Raw genomic sequence first — 14,975 nt, forward strand, 5'->3', positions numbered from 1 at the left:
TGGCCCTGGGATTGGCTCCTGTGTTCTCTCCTAGGCATAGTTGTCAGGACTCTGAAAAAACTTCTGTCAGTCTGGGCCAGGTACAGACTTAAACCAACATAGCTTGGGTTTGTTTTGTTTTTGCTTTTCTTTAGATTTATCTTTCTTCTTTTGTTTTCTCACATAAGGTGAAAAGGGGGCTTTTGAAAAGCTTAAAGATACTGATTTGGGGCAGACTGCTTCTGCTTCTCCTTTGCCATCTGTATTCCTTGCTAGGCTGCTGTAACAAAGCCCCACAAATAGATGGCTGGAAGCCCCAGGTCTGATGCCAAGCTGTCTGTAGGGTTAGCTCCCTCCTGCATCTCTGTGGGCCTCTCCCCAGCCGCATCTTCAGGGGGCTTTTCCCTGTGCTGCTCCTTTTCTGAATGTCTCCTTTATAAGGCACCAAGGCAGATAAATAAGACGTTTCATAATGTCACACTGGACTGCAGCCCTGCCTCGCTGACCTCATTTTACCTTGTGTCTGTAGAGAGCCTATATCCAGACAAGGTCCTCTTTTGGTTTATGATATTAGGACTCCATACTGTCTTTTGCAGGGACATAATTCTGCCAGTAACATTGCCATCATTGTCCTTTTCTCTTATGTCCTCATGTTTATTGTCTCCTGGTTTGGAGATGACTGCTTCTGGTCCTCAGCTCCTCTGCTCTGGAGAGGGTAGTGCCAGCAGCTCCCCTTTTCACCTTCCAGCAAGAGAGCTTCTCGTGCTGTGCACACTCTCCCATCTCCCCTTCGTGCCCATTGACCAGAATCAGAATACTTGTATTGGTGAAATTATTAAGGCCACTCCACGTAGTTAAAAGGAGATTTATTTAATGGCGTAACTTACAAATTAAGGGATAGGTAGGTCGTGGGGTCTGGGGAAGGTGTATCACAGTCCAGCGGTGTTCTCTGGAGCTCTGCTTGGCCCACCTCCACCGTCCAGGGTCCCGGAACCGAGAGCAAGCCCTGGCCCATCCAGATCTCGGGTCTCCAGGCGCCTCCCTTGGCCCCGCCTTATAGACGTGGCAGTTGCCAAAGTCTCAATGGTGGTTGGAACTTCCAGATCAAAGCTGGAATGGCTACCCACTACATACTTGGTTGTCATGGCTTGAAGAAAACCAGGAAAGAAGATACATAGTCAAGTTCCAGACAGGTAATAACTCTGTAGGTGGGCACAGTTACCTCTAACAATCAAGCCTGAGAAGGAGATACTGTCCAGCGAGTAGCTACTGACAGTTTATCATGCCCAGTCCATTGTCTCTGCCCCATGCCCATGTTTTGTTCTTTCCAAACATACACAGTGTGTGGAATACCCCAGCCTTCCCCAGAAGAGACCTCTTCCAGATCTCATGTGGTTGGTACTTCATCTCTCTCAGACTCTCATCCAGGGCCTCTGAACGATACAGATGGTTAATTAGATCCTCTCGTGGATCATCTTTGTAAAGCGGCTTATGCACTTGTACATAAGCAGATGCACACATGTGCATTATAGAGGTGTGGAGAAGGAAGGCCATCTCAACAGAAGATGAGGATTCCACTTAGGAACGCCTTGCTTACTGCCCAGCGTGCACAGGCGGTTTGAGCAGCATTCCCCAGAGAGGACACTGCTTTGTAGGAGCAGCTGTTAAGACTGTAGTAGCACGTGTCATCCCAGGCTGCTGCATAGGTAGAGCCACACATCTCTCTGTGGGAAAGTCGGGAGTTCATCATAGACTGCTGGTGGCCGTGTACACTGTTGCTTGGCCTTTCTGCAGACACTCAGTTGGTTTCTCTTGTTTTCCATTCCACACTAACAGACAGTACTGCTTCCATGTGTCCTGTGTCCTTCCCTAGTCTGTCCCCTGAAGCATTCCATCTTGTGGTAGTGCATGCTGACCTCCAGGGGCAGATATGAGTCTCTAGCAGTTCTTGTCCACAGATGCTCAGTCATCTTTGTGGGATTGTTCTACTGAGTGGTTTTAACCCCTGCGCAGCAGCCTTAGTTGTGTGAAGCACAGACTTGCTAACTAGAGCTCCCCACCTGCTGCCTCTTTTCAAACTGCATCTCTAGTCTCCGGTTCTTGAGCAGGATGCTTGACTCTTCACTTTCTTTTTCACATCTAGAATGGCATCCAGCTAGAAGTTATTTGAATTAGTTGTCATGAGACGTCCCTTCCTGATGCTTAGACAGGAATCTAGAGAATCCATGAATTAATCCTCACTGCAATTTACCTTACAACTCAAGAACCTGTAGGAAAGCAGGAAGCAGTCATTAACCTGCTAAATATCTTCAAACTCTGTATTCAAGTGATGGCTATTGTTTTTATTCCATTAAGGATTCCTCTTAGTTTTTGGTTTTAAGCCAGGCCTGGTTGAACATGACTGTAACCCCTATACTCAGAAGGGCTAAGGCAGGAGGATTATAAATTCAAGACTGACCTGGACTACATAGTAAAACTTGGTAATTTTTTTAAGCGTTTTGTTTCTTTGTTTTGTTTTGTTGTTTTTAGCTTTCTCTATAAAGTCTCCGAAGGTGTCTTATAGAATCAGTTTAACTTGTGGTGCTGGGGAGATGGTGCGGTGGAGAAAGTGCTTGCGGCACCGGTGTGAGGACTCCCCAAACTCATACCCACACCTTTATCAACATGCACACATCCATTTGAGCACCACTCCCACAAACATGAAAATAAGTAGTTTCACTTGTCAACGTTAAAGTTCGAATAGAGTTGACTAAATAGAGTGAGTTACTGTGCGGGCTCAAAAGCTTGAAGGGTTTTTCAGTTTGGAATGATTGTTGCTAGAGGATCACAGCTCCCAGTGTCCTGTCTCTGGGCCGGGCTATGTAGAAAGAGCTGGGAAGGCACGGGAGCCTCCCAGCTGGAGAAGGGAAAGTTGCTTTCAGGGTTAAGAGGCCAATGGCAGTAGGCTACTCTATAGAGAACCTGGGCTCCCCACAAATAGTGGAGGCTGGTCAATAAAGGTATAGATAAGGGGTGGACTGCAGCTCGGAGCTCTTACATCCATGCGTGACATCCTAGGTTATTCTATTACTTCAATGGCTGAATAAATAAATACTGTAAAATAACATTTCAAGATAATTTCCATTATGCAAACAAAATTCAGATTGTTATTTGCTAATGGCAGCATTGCTACACACCTCTTATAACATAGAATCTTGTGAGCATGTGCGCCACACTAGAAAGTCCGAATACCATACTTATAAATGGTTATCAATTTAATAAAATAACATTATGTTTTCAGCTAATTGGGAAAAACACTATCTAGTAATTATTTTCAGGAAAAATAATATCATGTTGAAAGTCCAGTCATTAATAGATGGTTATTCCCTCTTATCAGGAAGTATTTAGCACAGATAAATCGAGTATTCATTAAAATAAGACAGAGAATGTGCAACGATTCTTAACCCAGCTAACACAGTGAAGTTAATATCTAGCTTCTGATAAAAAAAAAAAAAAGTTTGAGGAGACTAGAGACATGACTCAGTAGTTAAAGAGCACATGCTGTTCTTCCAGAAGACCCAAGTTCAATTCCCAGCATCCACATCAAGAAGCTCAACACCACCTGTGACTCCAGCACTGGGAAATCCAATGCCTCTGGCTTCTGTTGGTGCCTGCATTCACATGGCACACACTCACACATATACATAAACAAAACTAAAACTAATAATTATGTTAAAAATACAGTGTTTTGAAATTTAATCATCAATGTCATCACTCTGTTGCCTTTCTAAATATGCAAATAGTAAAATGTGAAAATTAACATGGCTCCCTCTTAGGAGTATATGTTAGAGCCAGGCACGGTGGCACACCCCTCTACAGCCAGCATTCAGGAGGCTGAAGCAAGAGGATTGACTGCCAGAGATCGTAAAACTACTGTATGCTGCGTCTCACTAAGCCAGCCATGGCAACACAGCGTGATCCTGTCTGAAAACCAAAAAGGTCCCAGGCTTTTATCTTCTCTATAGCTTTGCTCAATTACCTATAAGATACTTAATTTAATTTTAAAGAGATATTTATGATTTATTAATTGATATTCATATTCTGCTTTTGTTTTATTTTGATACAAAATATATCTACTTCCAAAGTATATAGAATTAACTTTTTAAAAATGCACACAGATAACTCATTACAATTCTATGATGAATTCCTTCATAACGCAAATATTCACTCATTTTATCTTTTGTGTAAATATCAAGCTTGCTTTTAGCAAGATTTGCCTGGATTAAAGGTTATGTTTATTGAGAATACTTTTTCACTTTTAAATTTAGCATTTATTGCATTATGGAGAAAAGCGACTTTAACTATAGGTTAGGGTATATGCACTATCCTGGATCAGTTCCTTCTCTTATTTATCGTGGTCAGCATGAGTGTGAGTCAGGCTTACGTGTCTGTTTTAGTTATGCAGTAAGTGACGTAGCCTCCTTATATAAGGTGTTTACAGAGCACTATGCAGAGCATGGCCATCTCCACTAGAAAGCACCTCAAAATTCAAGTCTGAATAGTTTGCATCTTACCAGGTTTTCTTTTTTAGATGTGTCATTTTAATGTCTTTGCTCTCTGAATTACCAAAGCAGATGTGCATTCTCCATTTTATAAGTGGTTTGACTTTTCCAAAGCCACACACTCCAACTCTGCTTGACCAAAAGTCAATTAGGAAATAATACCCGAGGCATCTCTGATGTGTCCCTGACATGCAAGCCCTATGGGAGTCCTGTAGAGATTCTTCTGTGACATTGAGGGATCCAGAGCTCACAGAATGAAGTCACATGTGTTATTGTAGCCCACAGTGTACTGCAGGGAGGACATTAATATTGATATCAAATGTCTTCTGTTTGAGAGATTGGAATTTATGTTTAAGTCTCCTGGTCCCAAGAAAATCTTTATTTTTATTGTGTTGGGATGATATGGAGTATGTATCATGGCCCACACGTGGAGATTTGAGGACAACTTTGTGGAATCATTTCTCTTCTTCTACTCCTATGTTGGTTTGAGAGGTCAAACCTAGAGAGTCAAGCTTTCATACCAAGAACTTGACTTACTGAACCATCTTGCTACCCCACAATGTTATTTTTGTTGTTAAGAAAGTAACCTAGACTCCAAATATATAAGGTTTTCCAGAGCTACCTGAGAGATTCCAGAGCCTGTTCCCAAACTTCTGTTTTTCTGTTTATCAAGCATATCAAGCTAAACATTCTGAATTTTCATTAGTATTTTAATAAAGTAAATGAAACTTTTAAAGAGCCCCCTATATATGTTTAGAGTTGACATTTTGCATCATAGAAAAATTTAATGGAGGAGGAATATCTTAGGAGAGAAAACATGGCACTGTAGTTGATCAAGCTCTGTCTGCCATCTCAAGTCATGCTCTTATGCCCTCAGCAGACACACAGCAGAAACTAAGACAGACATGATCACTGAGCTCATGGTACTCACAGACAGTGGTCAGTGGATAAGGCACATACATGTGCAATTACATAATATTATGTGTGCATTATTACATACTGAGCTGAGGGTTCCAGTTCTTAAAATTTAACTAGATATCAACCTAGAACAACTGGTAAATCTCTGAAGTACATCAATTGGGGTGAGAAGTACATTTCAAGCAAATAAAATAGCATGTTCTGCACCCAGTAATCTGGAAGAACTCTAAGCTAAATGAAGGACCACGAAAGCACACTGTCATGTGGTGAGACTGGAGAAGGAGCTGGCCAAGCCTGGGACACAGCAAAGGAGTCTGCCTTGATGCGTAGTGAAAAGTCACCTGAACGTTTAGTTTCTCCTCTTCAGTTTGTTCATCTGGTATGATTGAGCTCTCTCTCTGTTTCCATAGTGACAGGTTAGCCCCCGTTCTTAGACTTTTTCACTGGCATTTGAGGTAGCTACAAAGGCTAAGTTCTTAGCCATATGGATTCTTGTTGCTGGACTGTCTTGCTTTAATAATTTCTGATACAACTAGACTTGAGCTCATGCCTCCCCTGTCTTAGTCTCCTGAGTGCTGGGGTTATAGGTGTGTGCCACCATCACCAGCTCCTCACCTCTATTGTGTACTTCATAGTTACAAATCTCATCAAAAACAGACTGTGCTTCCCAAGGGAGATGTTTACAGTAAAAAATTGTATGGCATTTTCAAAGTTAATTTAGATTTTCAACGATAACCCATTTAGACCAGTGCCATCCAGTAAATTTTTCACAGTAGTGCACTTGTTCTACACCCAAAATGAACGTAGTGGTGGTCGCTACACCATGTGTGCCTTTAGGCCTGCAATGTGACTGCTCAATAAAGGAACCAGATATATAATATTCCTTTAAATTTAAGTAGATAGATCTGGCTAATGGCTACTATATTGAACATCACAGAGAAAGAGAGTGTACACACACACACACACACACACACACACACACACACCCCTTTCTCTCATTATTAAAAAAAAAAAAATGCTTCCATGTCCAAAAGGAAAAACTTATTTCTAACAACATGTATATAAAAGTACATTTTATTATACTTTTTACCCTTTACTCCAGTACATTTCCCTGGAGTCCTCAGTCAGAATCTTGGTGTGGGCTTTGTCTTTTTGCCCAGGAGTAATATTAGTGGGTGCCTGTGAGATCCAGTACCCTGCTGCTACCTGCTGTGCAGCTCTGTGCTTATGGAAGGGGGTTGTGGAAGCATGAGAAGGAACTGACCTAGCACTCGACATCCACAGAGACCTCAAACCCAGTCCCTTCCACTCTGTACTTAGAAGACTGCTCTGCTTGAACAATGGCTGCAACAAGGTCTCAGGAGGAGGTGCAGATTTCTGCATCCAGCAGAACCTTACTGAGCATGATAGGCTGTTTCTAGATATGCCTAGTCTGTACCTGGATCCCACAGAGAGAACTGAGCTTAGAGGTCACATCCAGCTCTTCTGCCTCGAGCAGACTGCTGACCTGTGTCTCCGCCTCGCTATCCACTTCTTTCACTGTTAGTATTCTGTGAGCCTGCTCTGAAACCCGGACTCAAGTGCAAATCCATCCATGCAACTGCATTCTGGTTCAGGGCACTACTCTTCATGTGAGCTTCACTCACATTTGAAGGCCACTACTACCATTTTATTCCTTTAGTTCTTATCTGGGGTGTGTGTGTGTGTGTGTGTGTGTGTGTGTGTGTGTGTGTACGCACCAGACATTGACACTGAGCATCTTCCATTGTCTCTGTCTATCATGTTGAACCTGAAGCTTTCTTATTTGGTTATATCGATGGCCAGCAAGTCTAAGAGATATCCCCCATTCTGGGCCTCCTCAGTGCTGAATTACAAGCCAATGTTGCCTGCTCAGCTTTTTATGTAGGTTCTGGGAATCAAACTCAGGTCTTCATGTTTGCACAACATGCACTTTATCAGCTAAGTCATCTTCCCAGCTCCTAGCTATTTTTTAAATACAATGTCATTAAGATCATTAAAATTCCTCATTATTATTCTAGGCTCTGTGAGTACAGAAAGGGGAGAAACAGCCTAGAAACACAATCCCAGCCCCTTCTCCATCAAAACTCATGACACTAAACTGGAGGCAATAAAAGGAAGGTTGACTAAGAACACAGGGCCCAGAACCAGACATTCTGGGTTCAGTTGTCACTTCAGTGAAAGCCAGCCTTGGCATGCTGGTGAGCATTGAGATTTGATAAGGTTGAGATGAGAACGGCTTGGCCAGACTTGTTGTGGCCCTAGGTAAGGCTCCCAGCATTGGCCGCTGCTTCTCATAGCTCAGTCTATGTATTTTCACGGCTGCCTTGCCGTGATTGTTGCCCTTGATACTGTCCCTCTCTCAAAGAACTCCAGCTTCCTTTACCAGGGTAAATAAATACCCCAGTATTTGAACCTAATTTCGTAAAAGGAGATAGGTGTGAGCAAATGTACTGAAGGTGTAGAAGAGGAAGCATCTAAATCTGCCAGGTGAGGTAGACAGACTGCCTAAGGGAACAGCCTGCTGTGGACTTTGATTTCTGCAGTGGTGGACACAGAGGCCAGCCTTTCCCTACCTAACGCACCAATGACCCAGGAAAGGTTCTCCTTGCTGTCTGCTCCCCTTTACTTGCCCCTTGTTCCCAGGAGACTTGGATTCTTGAATCACTCTCTTGGCATTGGTTGCTGCATTTCTGTTGGGAGCCACAGATATGGTGGCTAGAAGAGCATGGCTTCAGAATCATAATACTGACCTTTGAACTCCAACTATTACTCGCTTATGAAATCTTTGGCAAATCACTTCATCTCTCTGAGCTTGTTTCTTTGTTTGCAAAGCACCTACCTCAGAGTTTGGGGATTAAATGCTGTCTAGCTTGTGAGGTGCTCCTGAGACCAGTGTTACTTCAGGGAGATTTGCATGAACAGTGCATGTCAGCACTTGGCACAGGTTTGCTGCCCACTTGACCAATGAGCTTCACGGTGTGCTACTCAGCTCTGGAGCAAAACCTCCCAGAACTCCTGGACTCTAAATTTTGATTTCCTAATATTCTGCCAGCTCTCTCATTCCTCGTTCATTCACAGCCTTTGTTCATTAAGACTCATTGAAATGAATTTAGGCACTCATTCCTTCCTTTACTCTCTTTCTTGCATTTTGTTTATTAGAGGAAATGAACTTCTTTTGGCCACAGTTGACTCCAGCACCTGTGTTTTCATCAGTCCTTTCCTCTTTCCTGGGCTTCCTCATCCACTCTTTCAGTCTCTAACTTTCCTCCACCCGCACTGTTTATCCCCTCTTCTCTTCCTCCCCTCCTGTAGGCCTGTTCACTTCTTCACATCCTCCATCCACACCCTCCTGTGTCCCTCCCACCTCACCTCCTGGAACTTCTCTCAAAGTCCCCCAGTGACCCTTCCAGACTCTGCCAAATTTTATTTCTCCACACTCTAAATCCCAGGGCAGCCTCAATGGTCAAACTGCCTCTTAGGGTGTTTGCCTCTTGGAAAACTTATTTTCAATCTTCTCACCCAAATCCTATGAAGGTAAAATCTACAAAAATGGTGAAAGAGGAGGGCATGGTAGAAGCTTCAGTTCCAGACCCAGTTTCCAGACCCAGAGGGCAGTGATTGAGTCAGCAGATGGGAGGGTACAAGTTCAGCAAGCACCACAGAAAACCTCTCAAAGTTCCCTAGAAAAGGCGAACTTTAAAATAGGGTAGGCTCTGGACATCACCCCTTCACTGGGTGATAAAGATGTGACTCTTCCATGAAAAGAGACTGAAGGGAGTGCAGAAAGACACAGCAGAGAAAAAGTAAGGTCAGCACCAGCTGTGGGAGAAGTAGAGGCAGTTCAGTGGCAGGAAGTGCTCACTTCATAACAGTGATAGAATATTTTACTCTTAACTGATGAGTATCAGCAGCTAGTGAAGAGTCCATTTATGATACTAGGAAGCCAGTTGTTAACATATAAAATCACTTATGCACCACCACTATGCTATATTCTAACAAAAGTTAGCACGTTTTTGAGAAGGAAAAGAGCAAAAGCTCTGTTTTTCCATGCTGGGCTTTAGAGTTGGGAGAGATGGCACAGATGACTGCTGTTTTTAATCCTTTTATGAAATGATTAACCAGGGTGTGCATTTGATCTTTAAATACTTTGCTTTAAAACAATCCATAGCAGAAAGGAAATTTTGGTTAAGCTGTCAGTGGAACTCTCATTGAAAGTTTGCTTCCAGCTGGTAGCTAATCCAGACTCTGCACACTAATACCAGTTAAGTGTCCATTGTCATAGCAGTGTGGGTTCTGCCCTGCCAGGGAACATCACCTGCCATGACCTGGAGAATTGCTTAGAGGAGATGTAGCCAAACCCTGCTCCTATGGAGGCTGGTCCCTCCCAGCTAGCTGCCCCAGAAGCTAGAGAATGCATAGCAGTCTTGGAGAGACCCCAGGGAAGTGCCAGTCAATGTAAGTCTTTCTTGTCCTTTGGTAGCATGGTGTGCTGACAGCACATTTTGGCAAGGAAATCCAGCTCCTCATGTCTGTATCTGGAACTAAGGTTTTCATGAGAATTGACAATCCATGTCATGTCTCTAAAGAGGCCATAGTACATAAAGATGCTGTTGTTCTGAGTCTCTAGTATTCCCTATGTTTTCAATGTCTTCCTCAGTTTCCCAATCTTAGATGTTTAATAGTCTTTATGCTGTGTGCTCCTGGAGTACTGGGCATGCAGCTGTAAGAACTCCCACTGACAAGTGTGGTGAGACTCTATGGAGTGTGGGACAAAAGGGCTGGGCTTGGCAGTAGAATAATGGGAGGCTCTGACTGTGCAGTGACTTGTGTTTTCACTGTTGCAGAACTAGTTCTGATCCAAAAATCCTGATGCCTGTAGCTGTAAAAGGAATGTATCCAAAGTGTGGGCCATGATGGTCTAGGATTCATATGTGGGATTTTTTTGTTTTGGTCCTTAGTGCGGAGCTGCAGAGTTGAATATTCTTGTATTTTCAACTCTTTTTAAATAACTCCAATAATCAAAAGGTCATAATTTGGCATAATGATGCTATAATTAAGTTGTGGCAAATGATAGCATTTGTAGATTTTATAACCAGAATTGATTTGTAAAATGAACACAGTCCCAGCAGTTTATGTTAACATAATTAAATGGAAATGTAATTCTAACTCCGTTTGCTTATTAAATTGAAAATTACTGGGTTATGAGCACTCTTACATTGCTGTCAAAATTGGTGTAAGTCTAGAATTACATGAAATATCCATTAAAATAAAGCATATTTAAGGTTCTGTAGCTAGTGTGAACAAATTCCTTAAAGCATATGCTGACTATTCATGGGATAGCAAGTGCTTCTGGGGAGGGACCAGCTAACAGCTCTTCTTCTCTCCACAGCCACTGGTTTAGCCCTGGGGCTAGGACGGAGCATGGCCAGGTAAGGATCCTTCTAACCCAGAGGGAATAGTCTCCTTCAGTATGTGTCTGTCTCCCTCGAGTAGTGAGTCAGCAGAGAGAAAACAGCTTGTTATAAAAGGAGCTAATTGTGCTAGGCTTTCTTCTGACTTAGCAAGCATCTAAAAGTCCTTAAACAGGTGACCTCTGTGGAGCTGGTCATATGTAGGGCTTTACTACTAAATACTACATGTGGTGGCGTGTGCCTGTATGTGGTCCAGTGCTTGGCAGGTAAAGTGTCCTCATCCATGTAGTGATGCTGGCCCTAGTCAGCCTGAGAAATTGTCACAAAATTCCAAGTCAAAAAAGTAAATTAAAACCATGTAAGGTCAGGCAATACAGGCTGCTTTATTGAGTTGAGGAAGAGGCAGTAGTGTCTTCTAAGATTCGACATATTTTTAAGCTTTCTTTTTGATGTACATGGTAGCACAGTGAGTAGTTGGACTGGCAGGAACTGGGCAGTCACTTCAATTGTCTTTACAGATAAATAAGTATTCTACCTTATTCTTGACTGTATTAATTGTCTCTTTAAAATGTGCTGAGATTATTTAGAAGTTAGATTTTGATGAGTCCTAAAACTTACAGTTTAGTGTTTGATTCCTTGTGAGGGCCCTGGCTCTTCTGAATGATAAAGTTATGTTTTAGTCATGCAATCCATAAGGAAAGCACTGTCTGAAAGTTCATGGGATCCTAAGGAGCTGTGACTGTGTGGGGAGCATGTGCTGGCATGTGAGAGGCCCTGGGCTCAGTTCTGCACCAGGAGAAAGAGTGGATTTATTGCTCATAGCTTCTAAAGAGGAAAATTACCAAATTTTTCTCACTTTTTAAATAACATAGTCCTTTTGACTAATTTTCAGTTTGTCTCTTACTTAAACTTTGGTGTGCATTTTACATTTTTATCTTGACTACTAACTAGATAAGTTATGAATTAGTAAATGTAGGTAATGTTTTCATTTGTGGTAGTTGGGTTCTGTAAGTAGACTCAAACACTAAATTCTTGAATACTGAGCCATGTTCTTAGAGGAAGTGTAGAGCTAGTTTCTTCCAGCTTTTGGTCCCAAGATCTTCATTAGCCAGTCAGTTTGTGACCTTGTGTTTTTTTTGTTGTTGTTGTTTTGTAGTGTGTGTGTGTGTGTGTGTGTGTGTTTCTGTTTCACTATCAGACCATTGACTCCTTAACATTAAGCTCTGACAAATGACACTGTAGCTCCTATCAGAGCAAGGCTTTTCTTGACGGGCATGTGTTTTCTTTGCTAGCCCATCAGTCCACTTCTCTAAAATAACAAGCTCTCTTTTTATTAGCAGTAGACACTATTCCTGAGGGCCACAGGAGTGCAAAAGTATTGGATTCAAAGGACATATACACTAAAACAAGTGTTCACAGCACAAGAGCTGCACAGGACAGTCATCTGAATAGTGTGGTTCATGTAAGAGCCTGGGTTCTACCAAGTGACTGCCGTAGCGCAGAAAACGGTGATCTGGGTGCTAAAATAATTTCCAGCAAGTGCGTGAACAGTTACGGAGTCTGCACAGTGAGGATCAGTTAGCTTGGTAGCAGATAGGCATATATGCAGTGTTTACATTGTGACACATAATCATTTCTCAGTTCAACCCTGGTTGACCTACCTATAGCACAAAGAACAGTTGGCTAATCCCAGGTCCAAGTAATAAAACATAAAAATATGAAGAATTACAAAATTCTCCACAGAATGTTGAATGAGTGTTGCTGTGTAGTCACCTTCTCTCTTATTCCATTGTAGCAACATAAAGTAATGATAGTATTGATCCAATTTCTTTTAAAATCCTCACCTCACTACTTTCCCCACCTTCCCATTCCTTTCTGTTCCTTATTGCTTTATCTCATTTCTGTTTGCATGCTATATGCCATGATTATGCCTCTGTCACACTTAGGATGTAACTTCCCCATCATCTAGTGTATGTCAGATACTCGCTACTTTTACAAGGAGAGATAGAAAGCAGCATCGTTTTTCCACTCAGATGCTGGTGGTCTGATGGGGGCGGTGACTGGTGGCAGTTGTGTAGGTAAGCAGAAATACAGGAGGGCCACTCAGGTGAAAGAAAAAGGTGACATCTGTGTCTGTTTGCGACTGTCTGTGTCTATGTGTGTATGTATGTATGTCTGTTTTTCTGTGTATTGTGTGTCTCTGTGTGTGTTTTGTGTGTATGTGTGTTTAATTGTATGGCCATGGTTTAAATAGTGCTCCATTTGCTCTTTAATGTTGAGGACACTGTAAGGCCAAGTCTAAGGAGACTTGAAATGACTTTTCAGATATTTCAGGCATTCCTAAAGGGGTGTGCCAGCAGAGCTGCTTCTGACCAGGTACACTTGGTCTGTATCCGCAGTGCAGAGGGACATGCATCTTCCTTTTGATGGATTCCATTCTGTATACATCGAAGCCATGAGCTACCCTCTCTTGTCTTCCTTGTTGACTCCATCAGCTCTAAGCTTGTGTGCATGGTTGCTGCATTTGGTGCTGTCCTCGTGTGGGCCATTTTCTAATGTACACCTGCAGGTGGCTAATCAGGGAGTTGGGCCTCTGTTTGTTTGGCCTGAGCCTCCCAATCTCAAATCCTGAAGGTAAGGATTGGAGCACTTCACACCCTATCCAGAAGCTGTTCTTAACCAACATGACATTGTTGAGTCATAACCCTAGTAGAGTGACCTTACCTGTGACATTGATAGAAGTCCTACAAAGCAGTGAAGAGCCTATTAAAAATGGAGATCTTCTCTGGGCAAGCAAGTGGCCCTTGCAGCTGCCCTTACTATGAGTTTGCAGTCTGCTGCCTCTTTTCAGTCTTCAGACACAAGTGTGTTCTACTCCAGGCTTTCTCTAGATTCTTCTCAGTGCTCTCCAAACATTGAGCTTCATGCATTAACTTGCTCATGGCCCAGGTATCTAAACCTTTTTATCTGAACTTCATTTCAAAATCTTTGTTGACTTCAATCTGTGGTTTTATTGGTAAACTGAGATAGTTTCATGTCTTTGTGTGTATAAAGTGCGTTATTGCAGTAATTGTCTTTTTTATACAATATCTATCCAAACCATGAATTTTGGAGTATTCAGAAGAGTAGAACACCAAGTTCAGAGTCAGTATCATCTCCTTTGTCTTCATCCAGGTGGTGGGCTGGAAACTTCCCAGACCAGATTGGTACAGCCTGTCATTATGGTTGCAGTTTTAAATCAGAGCTATAGAACTTTGTCTTAATGCAGCTTTTAGGTATTTGAACTGTTTTGATACCAGCCCCAGGAGAATAGTTCCAGGGACTTCTGTCTTAAGATGAGGAGTTTATTAACTACCATGGATCTAAGATAGAGAAGGAGATTGTGTCATCTCATTGATGCTCTGTGTTGCAAATGTTCATCTGTATATAGACATGAAGGCACTAGACTTAGAAATGCCAAAGCAATTAATTGTTTTATTTTCAGAACCAATTTAGCCTTCGTGGTACAAAGTGTTTCTAAATTGAAGCACTTTCAGATTAATGGACTTAAGATAAATAGTCACTGTTTTCTATAAGTAGCAATAATGAGCTATGGCTTCAGCTACATATCATATACCAAATCTCATGCCCTATTTCATTGCCTCATTTATTTGTTCATTCATTTATTCACTCAACAAGTATTTATTGAGCAGTATAAATGTTCCAGAATAGTACAAAGCCCTGGAGATGCTGATAAATTGAAAAACTGAAGCAAAGAGCCACTGTGAGCAAGAGCACGGTCCATATCCCAAAGTAAAATGTTCAGTATGGCTGAGATATATAGAGGTAAAGACTTTAGACTGTGGGTAGGAGGGAGCAGAGCAAGTTATTCATGTAGAGGTGTGATCAAATTATGAAGGGTCATGATAGCCTGACACAAGATTTTGAATTTTATTTCAAGCATAGTAAAATTAGATTCATTTAGGAAAGCTCATATTGACTATAGCTCAGAGTGGATTGGGTCAGAGCAAGGCTGCAGAGAGGGACACCATCTAGGAGGCTGTGACAAGTGAGAAAAACCATGGTCTGGACTAGGATGGTGGTGATCTGAGAGGAAATAAGTCAA

General features: G+C 42.2%; 1 protein-coding gene across 11 annotated transcripts in view; it reads left to right on the top strand.

The window, feature by feature from the left end:
* Positions 1–14,975, top strand: part of Gpatch2 (G-patch domain containing 2) — a 306,528-nt gene that overhangs the window by 102,702 nt on the left and 188,851 nt on the right. For all 11 annotated transcript variants that reach the window (XR_008218055.1, XR_008218056.1, XR_008218057.1 and 8 more), the window contains exon 7: positions 10,849–10,888. Coding sequence is in view for 7 of the 11 variants with exons in the window: in XM_052737954.1 (XP_052593914.1) it covers positions 10,849–10,888 (40 nt within the window). In the remaining 4 variants the exon portion in view is untranslated. The remainder of the gene's footprint in view (positions 1–10,848; positions 10,889–14,975) is intronic.

The sequence above is a fragment of the Peromyscus californicus genome, unplaced genomic scaffold, assembly GCF_007827085.1.
Source record: "Peromyscus californicus insignis strain IS unplaced genomic scaffold, ASM782708v3 Scaffold_14__1_contigs__length_90479793_seg_2, whole genome shotgun sequence".
NCBI lineage: Eukaryota > Metazoa > Chordata > Mammalia > Rodentia > Cricetidae > Peromyscus > Peromyscus californicus.